Genomic DNA, 18,986 nt, shown 5'->3' with positions numbered 1-18,986 from the left:
TTTCCATGTATATATCTATTATTCCTTTCATATGTTAAAAAAAAAAATCACATTCTTGAAATGAGTTGATTTTAGCTTCATTGAATGATTCTGCTTTTAAAAAACACACTTTTGCACAATCATAGTAGGGTTAACTTTGACTTAGTAGGTACTGTAAAAGGAGCTAGAGGAAAACCCCATGTAGATACCAAAATAAAACAACTGTAGGTCCATGAAAGCTGCTCACTGAGAAACAAATGGCAAGAGATTATGATCTAGTTTCTATGCCACTGATTGTGATTCTGTATCACAGTACCTCAGCCAGAGCTCAAATGTGAACAATGCATAGCATTCATGAACAGTCCACACTAAATCAGTTCAAAATGATAGCTCACAGAAACTAATAGACTATGGCTTTTCACTCTTATAAGTATATAACAATTCTGAGCAGTAGCCAGCCAAGTAGCACCGCTCCTGAATTGTAGCAAGGACAGTTCCTCCGCAAATTCCCCATATGCAGTATTGTCACAGTGACTGGAAATGGCTGTCAGCTCACCTATACTCAGCCACAGCCAATCAATAAGATATTTGCAATCCTATCAGCAAGGATTAGACATAATTCTAAGGGATATATTCTGTAATCCCTGCTTTTCAACATGCATGACAACTACGTAATACAGCAAAACAAAAGAAACCAGAAAATTACATTCTTAGAGGCTGATTTTTTTGGTTAGAGGGTAGCAGCTGGTGCATCACACGCTCAGGCTTGCAGCTGATGCTCCAAGGGTGCAGCCAGGCGTCCTCATGCAGTCGGTTACAATGTCGGGGACTAATGGCCACAGTGCCATGCAGGTAAGAAATGAAAATGCACTACGCCCTGGATCCAAGTACGGTGACGTTCAAAACCAGGATCCCAATTCAAATCAAATTGCCTCATCTTTATGAAAAGCAGAGGTCATCCCTGAGCATATATTGAAAACACTTTTTTTGGTGCACAAATTTTTTTTGCACAGTTGAAGACAACTGAAAAATAAAATATAAATATACCTATGAACACTTCTGTGATATGAATTGCACATGTGAGGAGGAAGAAGGAACAGAGCAGTTAGCACTGGAACTCTGATTTTGACCTAGACTTGCGCCTATGCACTGTACATCAGAGCCCGGGCACTGGAGACTTACTCCTCCACTTTCCCCTTTTCTCGCAGCAACCTGCTACAAGTGGTAACTCAAACACGGTGCCTGACCTTGTCTAAGCATCGATTAAAACACATCTGGGAGGGAGAAAGGTCATTCACAACTCTTAATATTGGGTTTGTTTCACCCAAGTTTTCAGTTTGCTTTTAAAGGTACAGGTCAGGGGTTACACTGATAAAGCCACAATGCAGTGAGTGCTACCGGTATCTGCAGGAGCACGAAGGGCTGTGAGCACTGCCACGACTCCCCCCAAATTCTGCAAGAGAACCAGACCACTGATGACAAGACAAGACTCAACATGTTGCTGAAGTTGGTTGTCAGCCTCTCATTCTTTTCTTTCTCAACATGCAACTTTGGTTTTTAAGCTTTTCATGTGTGCTATGAGACATGCATAAATAACAACGGGTGGTATCAGGGAATTATCGCAGCAGTTGTGATACCCTTACGTAGTAACTCAGCAAATCAAGAAAAGTTTTTCCTTTTGGAGACAGAACATGAAGTGACGAATATGAAAATTGCCTATATAATGCTGCCACAGGGATGCCTCTCAAATCATTTCAGCAGCGAAAAAGGAAGCAGCAATGTTTGCCGGTAACAGCTAAAGATCACGTTCTAATTTTAGCAGTTGCAGTTAACTCATTCCCAATGGAGTTGCACTTACCGTGAGAAGGTTTCTAACTGCTTCAGCACTGAAAGGAAACAAGCATCGAGTCATTCAACTGCAGTTCTATATGCAAATATGCTTTTTGGCCCACGAAGGGAAAGCATATGGAATCTGCTGCTATAACTCATTCAGCCAAACATTTCCACACATTTTTTCTAATGCAAATGCTGAAAAGAAAAATTTCATTTTCCACACAGTGTTTTAGCTGTCCCTATACAAGTGTGATCATTAGCATGCATATGCATTCTGTTCTGGACAGAGCATGTGTATAGGAACTGTATGCACACTGCATACCTAGAACTGGTAAGAAAAGTTTTAATCAACAGTTACATTTCCCTTGACATCCAACAGCTATACTACTAATTTTATTCATAGAGTATTATTATTATTATTATTATGTCTCATATAACTCAACAGATATTAAGCTGATATATTACATTTTTTTATTAAACTTCTGGAGACCATAATATGAACTGTCTCATTTTTTCAATTATTATTTAACTCCCAGAGTGGTGATTCAGTATAAAGAATTTAATTTCACACAATATAGTCATTTTCTGCATTAACCTCTAACAGCGCCCACAAAAGAATCTATATTACAGCTAGTCAACAAAAGGAAAATAAAACCCAAAAAGCTTCCTTACAGTGAAGGTGATTTAGTACGATGTCCTGAATAAAATTATTTTCTAGTTATAAGGCTTTTGGCTGATTCTAAAGCATGCATCTAATGCTAGGAGAATCCTAGCAGCTAATATCTAAGTATATTAAAAATAAATAAGGAGTCTCCTTCGATGAGCAGTGATAAACGTAAAGCTCTTTAAAGATTGATTTTTCAATGAATTGTTGTAAACAGATTTGCACTTTAGAATAAAATATTGAGCAAGTTATTTTGCAGTAGGGGATGAGAATTCATTTTCAATTTAAAAAAAGGTAAGAACAAAGGAAAATACAAAAATGTTAAATCCAAAGGTCAACATAAAATCAGGATGTAATGTGAAGGTAAGTATTCTTGAACTGCCACCTACTTTTCTGCCTAGATTAAGCCCTGCTTTGAGCCTGTGAATGAATAGCAGTGTGGAAACCCCAAGCGAGCTGGACTTACACAGGCATCAGGAAGGTTTTTGAACGGAGTGTGCGGGCTGTCACTACAGATGAAACAGCAAAACTGGAGATCTCTATATTTATTGGTAAAATTCACTGCGCATGCTGGTAGGTATTCAGGAAGGGGATCTCTATGTATAGATATAGATCAATCAATAAATTCCTATGGGTGAGTCATTCATGGCACTCATATGTAGGTAGATGCAAACTCACTCTGTCCCTTCCCCAAACTAGCTGGGCCTTAGCACCCTGCTTATGTGCAGCCCAGCTTCTCAGAGGCCTGTGGGCTTGGAGAGAGTGGAATACAAATGGGAATTACGCTGCTATTCTACCCTAGATGTACAGATACTGATACACAACAGGGGAGGAAACTGCTTTCCAACTGCTTCCAAAAAAAAAAAAAAAAAAAGCTCTGTGAGAGAGAAGCAACAGATCTTATGTGAAACAGATTTTCAAAAGATAATATGTTGCTGTCTCCATTAGCTATAGTTTTGAAGATTAACGTGAGTGGGGCACTATTACTCCTTGTGTGTTGCTAGCACAGAAGGAAGGTGCACGAATATGTACCGGCACTGTACGTACGGGGTCAGCTCTGGCTGGACTGGGAACGGCTGTACTGGGAGGCTCAACCCACGCCAGTCCTCCATCATTCCCTGCTGCACTTCTTCTGTGCCAGCCAGCATAACACAGGACGACATATTCAGGTCACTCCTTGTCTGAGGGACTATCAGTGAGGTCTAACTGCCCTATGGTCCCCACACCAGGAGATTTCAAATGTTACTCTTTAAACTTTTAAGATTTGGAGAAGAGCAGCAGATGCGGAGTCCTGAGGACTAAGTCCCTCGTTTACCACCACCGTGGGTGCGGACGGGGACACAGTGCAAGGCCTGCCCTGCTGCTGGGCACAGGTACAGTGTCTGCAGCCATGGGAGTGCGGAGGGCGATTTCCTAGGATGGGAACAGGCAGGGCTATCACGGATGAGTGTTCTGCAAAGGCAGGATTCATCACACCATAGTTCAATCACCCAGAATTTCAACATCTAGTCTATGCCAGTTGTCTGGGCTACCTCTGAGATCAGTGGGGAGAGACAAACGCTGTCAGTGTAGGACTCATCTAGTCCTTTGACAGGCACTTCTCTATAATAATTGAAAAAAAATTTGAAAATCCTAAAACTTCGAAAGGTTACCAGTCTCATTTGGAGGGTATAATCACTGGAAATTAGACTGATAGTGCTAAGCTCTTTGCATCAAGCAGCTCTCAAAAACAGTGAATGCTATTACTCTGGGCTAGACATCAGAAGCCTAAGAGCTCTCTAAGAGCTCTCTGAATTGTCGCACTCCTCATACAAAAGGAAAAAATGAAGTGCCATATTTAATTGATCTTGAAATAATCACCAAATTGTCACATACTAGTATTTTGACTTCCCTAGCTAAACCTACCATAAACTGGGCTTAATATGCACATTTTCCTTGGTTAGCTCTATATTTACATATGTTCTTTCTTTTTCCTCATTTAATTACCTACATTTTTGTTCAACTACCAGCTTTTCTAGGCTGGTGAAATAATCACAGAAGTAACAAGAAGACTGATGTTACTTGCTGTAATAATCCCCTTGCTTAAGCAAGATTTTAAAGGTTTTTAAGTAACAGGCCCAGCAGCTACTGCTTACAAAACCAGACTAACTTATTGTCTTAGTCTGAATTAAATCAGGTAATGGCCAGATCTTAACAGGGAAAGAAAAGAACAGAGGTCCCCAGAAAACTAGCGACTCTTCTGTGACATCAAGCTCTATTAGGAAAAGCAAAAGCTCATTAAATTTTACCAATTAATCTGTAAATGAAAGACTAAAAAAGATTATAATCTTAGTTGCTTTTAAAGGAAATAAATTTCTAGCCTGGAAAAGATGCTATCTGCTGTATATTTCTGTATATCTGCTATATATTTTTCAAGTTCTGAAAATCTTAGAGTGTAACCTACATCGTGGATGCATTTACATTTTGCTGAATGATCAGAGGTGCCTTAAACTTCGTTGTATATGAACTACAATTAGTAGCAATTTAAAAGTTCTAATCTTTGCCACAAAGAAGCAGGCCTGACTGAATAAGTCGTATTAGTGAAATACTGATAATATCAGTATGCAAGAGATGCAAAGTCAACTATATGTTTTAATGTAACATTGCTCTTTACTGTAATGCAACCTCAAACAATAATGTCAAAAAACTGTTATTCAAATAGTGGATCAGTAACACGTATGCAGTGAAGCCTTGTTCCCTGCTTAGATTTCATTTCTCTTACCTGGTCTCTTCTGTAGCTATAAAGAAACCATCATCTGAAGCATCAAGCCAATTTTGCCTCTGTCTCTTGATCACTGGAATGGTGCTTGTCTTAATGGCACTTGCACGGGCTTGCAAGGCCTTACCATTAGTCATATGAACATGGGGAGCAGCATGCTGAAATCATAATAAAAGGGAAAGGTATTTGCCTGAGAATAAGCATAATTGTTAACTAATTCTGCTGTAAAGGCCAGGCTATACACAGCACCTTTCTTAAAAAAAACCAGCTAGTCTTCCTCAAGCAGTACCTGGGGGTCAGATAATACTCTGTGCACATTTTAATCACAGGTCTTAAAGCTCTTTAAAAACTAAATTAACTATTGCTAATACCATTTTATACAAAGAGAGATTGAGGCATGAATCAATGCCATGAACTAAGCAGTTCTGCAACAGAAACCTGTTGATTTTAGGAGAGAAGTCACATTTTCTGAGCAAAACCCTAGTACCCCAACCAATGAGATACACTTTTTTTTCATCCAAGTATGGCATTAATCTAATTTTTAAAAATCCATACTTCTCTTTTCATAAGTCCTTACTCTGCCTGTCTGTCTTTTTAAATAAAAGTCACTGCATAAGATAAGTGGTTTGGTCCTGCTGCTAACCTAAATGGAAGCAGGATAACAAAGGTTTATATCAGCTTGCTGGTGCCATGGTTTATAGGTTTACTCACCAGTCATTGTATATTAAAGCCGACTGCAATATGCCTGCATTCATTTTAATACGGATAACATTAAACATAAAACGATGCATGAGTTTTCCACTAAACCTTTACCTGGAATACTAAACCTTTACCTGGAATAATTGTGCAGCTACTCAGATCTAATGAGAGAAGCTGCCTTCTGATATATGAAAAGGAGAGAGTGAAAATAATGTTTTCTATGTCACCTATAGGTAATATTTTGGAAGAACATCTCATGACAAATAAATTAATCTTGCAAATCTGAATCTTGTTTCCCACATAATTGATTATCAGCAGGATAACTAATAACACTATTTGATTATAACAGATATGATAGAAGACATTATACAAAAATGAAAGTTTGCTTACTTTCTCTCACATGGATTCAGCATCATGTTTTCTTAGGAAGAAGTACTATTTTCTTGGTGAAATAATACCGGTCTTCTACATTACTGATACCATTTGTGCACATTTTAGGAATATTACAAAATGCTGCACATTCACAGGAGTACTCTCTAATTAGGGGATCAATTTCACAGTCATTGAGTAAGGAGGGGGCTGGTAGCATCCACAAAGACGAGCAGAACAGAACACAAAACCGATCTCTTAAATCATGTCATAAAAAAGTAACAGCCAAAAATAATAAAGAGCAGCCCTGTTTCTTCTGCACGGTTCTTACACTCTTATTCAATGCATTATATTCACATTATGCCACAACTTTCAACACACCCTGATCCACACCATTTGCTCCCTCCAGTAAGACAAATTTTATGCACTCGATGAAAAATTCCAGTGTTCATTATTTTAGTGCAAATAACTGAACAATCTCTTCTATGGTACTTTAGATATGATATAACAAAACCAAACAACAAAAAGAGCAACAAGACATCAAGTTTGAGTGAGTCACATACAACTCTTAGAGCTAAACTATTTTCCTTTGTCTTAGAGACAAACAGGGTTTCTAGTGAATTTAGTTGTTGTTGCACATAAGGCTGAAAATCTGTCTCTGTATTCCCTCTAAATATTTACCTGATTTTTTCCATTTTTTTCATTCAGTGTCTAGACTGCAGTTTGGCTTTCACATTTTTTTTTTTGTATTGGCTTTGGTGGGGAGGAAGAACTAAAGGACATGCTACTAGAAATAATTCAGCTATTATTTAGAATAAATTCAAGATAAAATACATCATTTGGACGAAATTAAAAATTCATAACGGTACTTAACTGATGATATCTTAGTGTACAAAGTAAATAGCGCTCAAGAAGTGAGTAAGAATTCGTGCATGGAAAACACTGCTATACATCAGATTTCATGGTAATTATTTTTATCTGGCAATGGGCAGTGCCGTATGTTACAGAGGAACACTCAAGGGCTCAAATGGCAATTTTTTTGCTGTGCTTCCCCAATTAGACATGGGTTTAAGTTATCAAATACAATGGCTTACATCTTTTCCCAGGCTCCTTTCGAATACACAACTGAATGTTTCCTTTTCTCAAGACAACATTCACAGGCAAAAAATGTTCAGGAAACATACAAGATACACAAAGTGTATTTCCTATAAACTCTGAAGAACAGTTTAGCCTGATGAAAAAAGTATGTATTTTTTTCATAATATTTTTTCCCCTGGCAGAGACAGATGTCATTACCAATTCTGAACTTCTGCTTTATCTACTTTTATTAGACCCAAACTCTTATACCAGGCAAGAGATAACATTAGAGAAAATGGTGCAAGGGTTACAATATAATCTCATTTCTGTTGCATAATTCATATTGGTTAGAATTTTCTCTTTTATTTCCTTCTCCTCCAGTTCTTTCAGGCTATTTGAAGAAATTAATTACATTTTACTTAAGGATACAAGAAAATAAGATCATTGTTCTCCCATCTGTGCTAGGGACCACATTATCTTTAATTTCTAGTTAATCTAAACAATTGAAGTTCTTGAGTAGAAAATCAGTTCATTAGTTCCTCTCAAAAATATATATTTACCACGGTGTTTAAAAATGAGCATTCAATGCCACTGTCATACTAATATCAACACCAAGAGCAAAATGAACTTCCATACAAAGTACTTGTTAAATACTTTTTTTAAAACTACTATTATGATTTTACATTTTCCCCCTCTAGCACACAGTTACACTAGAAAGGTTATGAAAGCCTCAGGAATATTACCTGTGCTACCAGGCAGAATGATTTTTCATTCAAAAACACCGCACGCAGAAAGCTCCAATAATTTCATTGCAATGCTGCTGTGCGCAGTTAGCAGCCAGCATTTTGATTTTGGCTGTGTACATCACTAACCAGCTGTGCTGTGAGTCTGCAACAAAACCGCTGGTATGAAGAGTCCGCATTCCAGTGGCCGATCACACCACAGCATGCGAGCAGCAGGGGCTGTACCCAGAGTTTGCTAACTGCATGGTGGACAAATCCTCCTCCCTGCTGAGGGACTCCTTTCTCCCAAGTTTTTCCTCCCCTCAACCTGCATACATTCATTGAGATCTCTTGTACCTCAAGGACAAAACTGCTCCACACTCAAAAGGCGTAATGAGAAAACCTATCTTTGCGTGTGCTTGAAAGAAAAACCTCACTAGGCTAGGGGAGCTCTGGTTCAGGCAATGTCACACGCAATAAAGAACACAAATATTTAAGTCAGCACCAAGTTATCTCTGGTAAGAGTTTCACCTGCCAAACAGGAAGTCTCCATGCTGCAAACTGGACACATCCTCAGAGACCTCTGAGACCAAAGGCAGTCTTTTCAAGGTCTTCAACAAGGCGGAGTTTATGGGAAGACCGTTTCTTATAGTGTCTTCACAGCTTCACTTGTCCCCTGCTAAAGCATTTCTCTGGGGATACTCTTCTCGGGTCCTTCTCTCCCAGGCTGGTGCACAGTTGGATTTTTGAGAGCTGCTTGCAAGTGCTGCTCATCAAAACTCACCTGGCAGGGGCATGGATTTCACATTTGCATACACAAATATTCATTTCCCATCAGGCAACCGAGACACCTCCAATGTTCAATGAATCCAACAGTCCCTTTTATGAAGAAGCTACATAAGAATGCGTTTCTCTCTGTCAGATCCTCTGGAAGCAGCGGCACAGAGTTATTAATTCAATCAGTTGCTTAACTGTAAATCCACCTCTTTCAATACAAGGTGTGCTAGGCATAAGGCTTTGCTGTGTCTGGGAAACAGGAATTCGCCGTATAGCATCACCGTACCCATGATGCGTGCTGTAGTGGCAGCTACCAGTCCAACAAAGTTTGGATACTATTCCAAAGACACCCAAAAAGATACTCCACAAACACCTTATATTAAAGTGGCAACTTAATATAGCATCTTTATTATGGAGGGTAAGTCTCCTATCCTCACTAGCTCCCAGAGGAATTTCAAGCACAAGGATATTAAGATGCATGTTGGAAAGTCAAAAGGTGAATCATGTACAAATTCAGAAATGGGATTCAGATTCCAAATCACAATCAAGGTTCTTGTCTATAAGTTTCTCAAATTGCACTGGTATATAAGTGGCTGAGCATTTATTCACTGAGAGCCACTGAAGATTCTGAAAAGACATCCAGCTTTGAAATAAATACAGAACACCAACTGGCATTATAAGTGAACATTCAACTAATGCTGCACGTTTATGCTGTGGCTCAAAGAATGTTTAACTACATTATCATAAATTCCTAAGTGGACTTGAACTACCATCTCTTATGTTTTCCCCAATTCTTTCAAAAAGAAAGAAATTTAAAATTCCTATTGCCTAAAATTAGCATTTTAAATTTTTTTTGTTGCATCTTTAAACAAAAAAATCAATTCAAATCAAGCAGAACCAAAGAAGTCACTACCTGGAGAAAAAAAAAAAAAAAAAAATCACTAGAAGACATCAGGCACGCTCAGATGATCGGTAGTAATCCATACTAATTGGTTCAATATATTTTACATCAACCTAATTATACAGGATATAGTGTAAAACAAGTGTAGAATTATGTTAAGTTTAAATCAAATATTTATTCTGTTTTGCCACACCTGAAGTGTTGTTCTCTGCAAAGGCATTATACCTCTAATAAGCATCAAGGTTTGGGGCTCTTTTAGTTTATTTATTCATAGAGATTTGAGATGAATGCAAAAATTACAAAATACAGTCTCCACACAGGATGGAGTTGCAAATCTTGATACTAGCATGCAGGCAGATATTCATTTTGGGTAAGGAATTTCATTTAAGAAACCTGAAGGCTATTAAAGAAAAAAGGTTTTCAAACAGATCATATAAAATAAATTAACCAAATAGTCAACGCAAGTATTACTTTTGAACCTTATGATTTGCTATCAAACGTTTCACAAAACACTTAGAATAGATGTAATGCTGAAAATCCAAATCAAAGACATTTCTGTGCAAGAGGAAAAAAAGGAGGGGGGAAAAAAAAAAAAAGACAACAGTTGACTTTTCCAAAGCGTCTGGGCTAAAATACTACAATGCTTATAGCCTCTGTATTTCATGGAAGTTACACAAAAGCTGAATAAACTGTGTCTTTAAAAGCAGCATTTTAAAGTAAATATTTATTTATAGAAATCAGTAAATCAGTGATGAAAGACTAACCTAGGTGTCTATCCACAGAATAAGAGGAAAGTTGTTTTACAGTTAAAACAGACAGTCCCCTCTCCCCCTCCCCAGACCCTTGAAAATTTTTCTATTTTTTTAAATTTTTATGAACAAAAATCTGAAACAAAAAATAGGGAGCCATCATTGTATTCAAATAAGAAGAATTCTTGTAATGTTTTCAGAAAAATTGCACCACTTTTTCCTTAGCAAAGTACACTCTGTTCCTCATTGGCTTTGATTTTAACATAAACCTGAATCTTCAGAGACAAGATCCGATTTAATGCCTTATTCCATTATTCTACCACCTATAAATGCAAGTTAAAAGGAGTTCAAGAACTGCACCTTGTAAGACAAAAGTTTTTTTACATCAGAGCATGCGAGGCAGTATACAGATTTACTGCTCTCTCTCTCACATTCTGATTGACTAAAGATCATGCTTTAACTTTTTATCTGTTACAATATTAACCATAATCAGTCAGAAAAAGGGGACTTTATTTCAGACTAATTGCTTATTGCAGTAGTCATTCAAAAATGGATGTCAGCAGTGTTGCTTTACTATGCCTGTGTTGAAGAGCTAATCTCATGTTTCTAGCAGAAGAAACAGGATATTTTCTGGATTTACTGACATATTCTACCTACTCATTGGAGAGCAAAAAGATCTTCTCTTACACATTCAGTTATGCTTTAATTGCAGAGAAGAGCGGACATATTGTTATAACCTTTTCACACTAAACAGAATACGTATTTTTAATTGCACTTTTATTTAAGTGCCATGGACAATTACTGCACACTGACTGCAGAACATTAGTCTGAGAGGTCTGAGTTGTCAGCAGAGAGGTCTGCAGAGGTTCACAACACAGGAACCTGAAGAATACAAGTTATTTAGAAACCTTTCTCTTATCTCTTTAAAGTTTGACCATGTTTTGGTGGGAAGATACATTCATATAGGCAAAACTCCCATTTCTTTGGGTCAGTTTTGAGAGCTGTTTTGATACATTAATGGAAAAGAGAGACTGACAGAATGTGTTATCTTCAGAGTAAAATTAATAGGACAAAAAATAAAGGGAAATGAAGAGTAAAGTTTTCACCAGCTTCAGCATTAACCTCTATCTCTTTTCCTGAAACCTATGCAGAAGACATATTGAAAAAAAAATTTAAATCTCTTCCAAAATTTTATAGCAGAGGAATATGGTTAAATAACTCTAAGCGTCTTATTTTGAAATGGGTCTATTTAAACCAAAATAATTACAAAGAAGGATTATGTCACATCCAGTAGAAAGCATCACTTTTTCCAGATACATATCTACTATTTTGAAATTTTGTGATCTGTAATCCTTACCTATTTGTTATCCATTTGCACTGGGCTATTAATGACTATTGATAGAAAGGCAACGAATTAAATTTACCCTTTGTCCTCTGTTGAATCAAGTATCTGTGTGTGAATTTACACGTCCCACAAATGCCGTATATATAGAAGAACTAATAAACTTGAAGGCACACCCTGAAAACTATAGGAATTAAAACAAACAAGCTTTTGTTGGGTTTTACTCTAAAATTTCAAAACTCACCTCAAAAATTGGTCTTTTTCCAAAACTAGATGCCCCTTCCTTCAAATATCTACAGGATATGCATGAATCATGCCCAGTCAGAAAAAGGCTTTCTTTATGCAAAATTTTGTTCAGTCCTTATCAAACTTTCATTAGGAATTTGAAACAGATGAAGATTGATAAAATTTCTCACCCTATAACAAACCCATGACAGACACTAAATCCATGACATTTTTATGCATAAAACTTTGTAAATTTAATTTTTGAAGATGTACCTGTCTGTTTAAAAATTTCTCCATTTCCAGAACTCAAACAATCAAACCCAAGGTAAAGTTAGAAGCCAGCCTCACAGCAATGTGATGCAAGAAATTACTTGCTTATGTTTTAAACTCTAAATATGCTCTGACACATGTGATACACATAGAATGCAAGAGATTTTATCAACATTAATTTGACATAATCAAAAATCACTTAAACACGTAAGACACAGAATTTTAACTGGATTTTTCACCTATTCAAACTGACAGCACTGGTACTTCTTAAGCTATTCAACCTCACATTTTTTCCAAGATTTTCCAGGAAATACGATGGCAGACAGACTAATTTGATCTCTAAATTAATACTGGATTTTATAAGAAAGCATGCCAATGGCTTAGGGTACTACTATATCCACTTTGTTTTCAAAGGAAAAATGTATCTATAGACAGTTCGATACCTTTAATCTTCTCTATACTCACCATTATTGTTCTTGTTGTATGGCTGGATGATTCTGGAAAACAAAAGAACCACAGCATATTACAGTATTGTCTTTACCCATAAAAGCTGTATTTTCTGATGCTTACCCTGAAGGCTAAGATGCTACTGTTCAGCTAAAAGAATGACCATACCAGAAATGCAGAGATTGGAAAGATTTCTCATGAAACAAGCATGAGAATCATCATTGGTCCTGAAAATATATGACACACTATAGTACACTGTTAACTGCACTCATTCTTTTTGCTTAATTATCCTCTTCTGCAAGAAAACATAAAAATGTAGCTAATTCATAATTCATGTTTCAAGAAATGGTTTTTTTTTCATTTTGCTTTTAACTTATGGCATCATTTAATGTGGAGGATTAGCTCTGCAGAAAAAAAATACAAATAGTATCAGCGTAATTCTATTACTTATTCTTATTTTAAAAAGCTTTATAAAAGTAGACAATCCTTTTTCTGAGAATTTTGAGATGGATTGTCAGTTTGAAATTGATAAAGTATACTGAGAAGTGCAACATCCAGAAATCTTAATTATTCTCTCCTAACCAATAAATATAGGAGAGTCAATCAACTGAAGTCATGGTTATATTTATATAAAATTACTGAAGAACCACTGCTATGCCAACAGCTAACATAGATTTCACCCTACTGTTTAAATTAAACTACATTTGCTCTTTTTTTCCCCCCCAAGGACAGAAATCTCATCCTCTTTGGCTTTAAAACACTACAGTTTTCATATTACAGCTGTGTTCTTTTTTGGAGCAGTATAACTTCAGTAACTAAACATCCACCTAACCAGTTAAAACAACTGCAAGAAAATTTCCTGTTGATCTATAAGATGCAAGATGATGCTACTGGCAACCTCATAGACTTGCTCAAAAATTTGCGTAAGACATCATATCAGCTGTAGTACACAGAGTTCTTAAGGAAGAGACATTTAGCAACACTACATGCAGTTCTGGGTAAAGTGTACACAATTCTGCATGAAGTGAATCAGCAGAGTCTCAATTCTGCAAGAGACATAAATGTACAATAATTACAATGGGTCGGTTATTCTTGCTCTGGTTACAAATTGCGATACTTATGGGGGTCCCAACAGGAATCACTTTACACAAAGAATTCTCCAGAGGTTTTGTTATTGTTAAAAACAGTATTAAAGAGATTAAAAGGACATGAAAAAGAACAGCTGCACATCTCTTTCTGAAAAAAAAATGGTAATTACACTCTCAGACTGGTGTCATCTTAACCAATCTGAGAGTACAGTTCAATCACTGATAGAAACAAAGAAAAGCCATTTTAAACATCTTAAACTGTTTAGCAACTTTAATTCAATATTCAGCAGTAATTGCTGTATGTAGTTTACATTTACATTTGTACAAGTTTTCATCCTTCATCAAATCTAACTACATGAGGAGATATATATATATATATCAATACAGGTATCAATAATTTCCCATTGATAAAGGTTCAGTAATATGAAAACCTACATAAAGCCACCTATATTTTAGTTGTAAGCTACTCTCTCAGACCTCTTTTCCCCTCTTTTTTTCCACACAAAAATTATCATATATAAAAATAGATTTAGGTCACCAGTCCTCCAGGCAAGTTTGAAACTGGTAGTATAAAAATCAAATACTGTAACAGTCTACTGTTTCCTAACACCTGAATATATTCGGCACTGTTACAAAGTAAGAGAAGATCACAATAGAGTGAAGAACTCTGTCATCTTTTAAATGTTTATCTTCACAGTAAAGTTATTTTTGTGATTAGAAGCTTATTTATTTTTTTGACATCCCAGTGAAGTAACATTTAGGACCTGAATGTTCCTGAGAAAATTCAAAGACTGCATTCATTGAGGTACAACCACTTGAGTAACTCTTGAGACAAAGACTCGCTCCATTTATAAGCACTTTATAAGCATTTATAAGCAGAAATAAAAAAACAAACAAACAAACAAAAACAAAAAGAAAAAAACCAACCCACAGCTTATCTTCAAGAGCACAACTGCAGTTCCTGAGGAATCCTCAACTTAAGCAGAATTATCAGGTTAAACAAAAAGGATGGGGCTTCTTCATTCTTGAAATATAGAGAAGATACACTACACAGCCCTTTCAGTCACCCCCAAAAAGATCAGGTTGAACGAACAAAAACCTATACTTTTTATACTCAGATACTACAGTAATAAAATCTTCACTCTTCCTCAGAGGTGCTATGCCTTTGGCACAGGTTTATATGCTAAATCTATTAAAACTACGCTTAGCCACGATTGTCCCAAAATACTCAGTCACCCTCTCAGTGCCACAGACAACTGAGTGTGAGAGAGAATATCTCCCTAAAGGGAACTGAGGAGCGGCTGAACGTACCTGGAGGCTGTTAAACAGCTGTTCATATGTCGTCTTTATATGTGCTATTCTTTAGTCGGTCTGCTGATTGGAAACTTAGTTATCTGATATTCACCTTTCTCTTTCATACTAATGGGGTCGTCAGCAACACTAGTGGCTGAAAGGTGCCCTTTTCTAAACCTTCCAAAATAAATATGCTTCAAGATAACGTCATTTAGCCATAAAGACAGACAAGCAGAGGTGTTTAGTCCTAGTAACACTCTCAGCTGATCGTCGTGCATAAGCCTATAAAGAATCTTTTCACTCAGGATGGACCACCTAATAAAATAACCCAAGAAAGGAAGACTTGCATTATTTCTTCTCCACTTGGGTTATGAATATTTTAAGTAACCAAACATAATTGGGTTTTTTTCCTGTGAGTTTGTAGCAATGGAACAAGTGACATTAAGTGTTATTTCAAAAGTATTATTAAATATATATATGTCTTAGAATCATACTAAGAATTAGTTTGAGGAAAACCCTTAGTCTCCCAAGATAGAAATCCAAAATACTGGAGAAACAACATACAGATGAGAAAAGCAAAAAGCACAAAAAAGTACAAAATTATCACAAAGCATTTTCCCCAGAGGCACGATTTTTCCAGTTACACTGCCTAAGCACTTTCTGAAAGTGCCTTCCCTATTGTATTATGTACTAAAATTGTTAAGAACTATTGCTCTGCAATCACAGCTTACAAAAAATAATCAACCTACTTGACAGTAATCATACACAGAAGCACTTTAAGTATGAACTCCAGATCTCGAATCCAGAACACGTAATTCATGTGGTAATACGCTGCTAATTCTGTTATCCAATAGACAGGGTTCTCTTTCTGCAACCGTAATTCTTTAAAATAACACAAGGGGAAAGCAGTGATTCCAGGAATTAGGTTCTGGTTATCTGCATTGTGTTTTAAATGCTAACTTAATTATAGTGTTGTTCTTATTGTTTGCTGTTTTAACAGCTGATTTATTCTGCCAGTTAGAAAAGCCAGTGTTACTGCAATTTCATGCCTACTTGTTACCTGTACACACAAAAAAAAGAAACACCGATTCAGCAGCAAAAATGGGGCAGTTCACTGTGAAGTGCCCTTTCCTCCATCTGTGATCCCACATAGCTTGCTCTTTCTAACCCCTGCTGTGACCAGCGCTATCAGAAGCAGGTGCTACACCACTGAACACAGAGACACGATGCTATAAGCTTTTCATAAGTATTTGTTTCCTTAGCACAACAAAAGGTAAGCAATGTCTGACACACTCAAAGTGGTGTATCAAAGCATGACCGCGATTCTAGTTCTGTGGGTTTGTTTTTCTTTAAATCGAATGTAGGCAAAGGAGCCTTGAAAGTCCAAAGATACACTTTTGAGAGAAAGGAAATAAAAGCCAAAAAAAAAAAAAAAAAAAAAAAAAAAGTCAAAATTCCCTATTCAATCTCTAGTGTACTTCCACCCTTGGAAATTGCTCACATTTCAGAAGATACAATAGGCCTGAGAACAACAGCTGAATGGATATCATATTTTGACTTTTGCAAAACAAAAGCAATCACTGTTTATATTTTTAAAACCCACAACGCAGTGATATGCTCTGCTAATGCTTAGGAACACTCCCTTCTCAGAAGAAATTCAAGGAAACATAGGTTTGCAAAAACGGGTTTGCTCCTCCCAAGTCCTCCTGTAACCAAATTCATCATAGAAAAGTGACTTTGCTTACCTTTACCCACTGAAAAAATACTCTCCAATTTGAGCAGTCTTTGGACACAGAATGGAAGATTGTTCTTTTATTTATAGTCAAAGAACCTCAAATACTTGGGAGATAATTGTAATGTGAATTCAGTGTAGGCAAATGATGACTGCACATTGATCATTTTAAGATAAGAAATAATTTTATCAACTTCAAGAAATTCTGGAAAAAATACTTCTCTAACTTTTTCAGACAAAAATGGCACAGATTTAATTATTTTTCTCCTTGCCAATTATTTTTCATGTTAAGTCACATCATCATTTGCATTACTGGGGTAGGAGGAATGAAGACCAAAGTGGGGATGGGGGAATCATCAACTCATTGTAAATGAACTGAAGGGAAAACATTAGTTTAAAATTCAAAAATTTAAATAGAAAAGAAAAAAAAAGGCTTCAGATGTGCAAAAACGAGATGTAGTAGCTTATTTCTACAAATGATTGACTATGTCAGCATTAACACCCTGGCATAATTAAGGACTGCATAATTTTCCAGGTACAGTATAATCTGGGCTCTGGATGTTGTCATTAGTTCATCATCTCCAGTATCACCATTTGTACCCCTACAAAAATAAATGAATATACTAACCACAGAAATGCAAGCTTTAGAGAACCTTATTTTTCTACTAAATATTTAAAATGATTACTTCCAATTGGACACTTAAAATAGACTACTCCTGTGCAAGCACAAAAGCTAAAGGTAAAAAGGTTGTGTTAATCTCTTGAGGGTCAGAGATGGCTTTAATGCCTTTGTCTAGAAAGGCATGACAAGGCTTTTACCATAAAAGCATTTCATATCATGACATAAATAAATGCTATGAGTAATATATGTTGGGAAATAACCAAGAGTCATAAACACCCTTTTCATAGTCCTCTTTCTCTCCAGCAAATGACAGTAGTACAACATCAATTTTTCCAGTGAGATCTACTTTCCATGCTCGCACTTCCATCAATATCAGTGCACACATTTCAGTAAGAGATCTCTAAGCCAAGTATTTCAAAACATTTGCTGGCTATACCAAGGACTAAAGTTAGAACACACATGCCTAAAGTAAATTTCAGAGGAAAAGTTGACTGTGGAACAATACGTAACTTTTGTTTCTCTCTTTTGGGAAAAGTGGGTATACACAATTCAACATTAATCATCCTTTGTGTTTCAGCCTTGAAGAATGGCAAAAAAGGATTCACATAGTAGCTTGTTTATCACATCTCATTTCTTCTCTTTCAGTTGGACATCATTGGTATGTGAAATCAGGTTTATAATAATGTAGGAAGGTTTCTAGTTTATTAACATGTAAGAGAAAACTTAGGGTTTTATTTTTTAAAGTAATGGGTTGACAGATTTTTTTTTTGGGATGCAGTTCATGCTGCAAGTCTGCCACCACAGTAGAACATCTCCATTTCTACTGAAAAATTGTATTGTGAAAACAATGATCAGACACCTTTGAGAAAAAAAAAAAACAAAAAAACCCTCCCTCTGCTGAGAAATTCCACCCTACAGTAAAAATTCCTTCCCTCTAATGTATTTCCACGTAAGAGTTATGTGCAGTTAATTATGATGAAGCATGTATTAGAATTGTTTTCTCTGTTTCAAGAAAATTTGGGGCAGGAAAGGCTCCAGTCCAGTTAGGCTGCTTATATTTTCATGTGTTTGTCAAAGAAGAGTCTCAAGTTCCCCATGGAAAAACAGAAGTGAAATATAAGCCTTTCTTCCTTGCTTATCTCCTCAATAGCCAACACTATTAGTCATCAGCACAGAGAGAAGGATTGACCAAAATAGCATCGAAGAGAGAAGGTACATTTTTTTGAGGTCTTTCTCCCTTTGACATTTGTTCATGTCACTTTCTCGCCCTGCTGTGCCAGAGATGTGCGAGTTGCAAGGAAAATGGACCCAAAAATTGTTGTCTTGTTCTCAGAAACAGCTACATACTTCAGTATATTCAGGAACAGAAACTGACTGCTTGAAAGAATCCTCTTGAAGGTATCAGAACACCTCAGCCTGAAATACAGCATTAAAGGTCT

At 36.5% G+C, this 18,986-nt stretch overlaps 1 protein-coding gene across 2 annotated transcripts in view; it reads right to left on the bottom strand.

Annotated features, from left to right (window-relative positions):
• MTA3 (metastasis associated 1 family member 3) overlaps positions 1–18,986 on the bottom strand; it is a 147,327-nt gene that overhangs the window by 15,142 nt on the left and 113,199 nt on the right. Inside the window, exons 17-19 of one of the 2 annotated variants that reach the window (XM_086745229.1) lie at positions 12,831–12,862; positions 5,238–5,392; positions 1,838–1,865 (exon numbers count right to left, since the gene is read on the bottom strand). In XM_086745229.1, the coding sequence (XP_086601355.1) occupies positions 1,838–1,865; positions 5,238–5,392; positions 12,831–12,862 (215 nt within the window). The remainder of the gene's footprint in view (positions 1–1,837; positions 1,866–5,237; positions 5,393–12,830; positions 12,863–18,986) is intronic. The other variant, XM_086745230.1, reaches the window with a different exon arrangement.

This window comes from Chlamydotis macqueenii, chromosome 3, assembly GCF_036417535.1.
Source record: "Chlamydotis macqueenii isolate bChlMac1 chromosome 3, bChlMac1.mat, whole genome shotgun sequence".
Taxonomy (NCBI): domain Eukaryota; kingdom Metazoa; phylum Chordata; class Aves; order Otidiformes; family Otididae; genus Chlamydotis; species Chlamydotis macqueenii.
The sequence above is the reverse complement of the archived record's forward strand: the minus strand, read 5'-3'. Positions and strand labels throughout refer to the sequence as shown.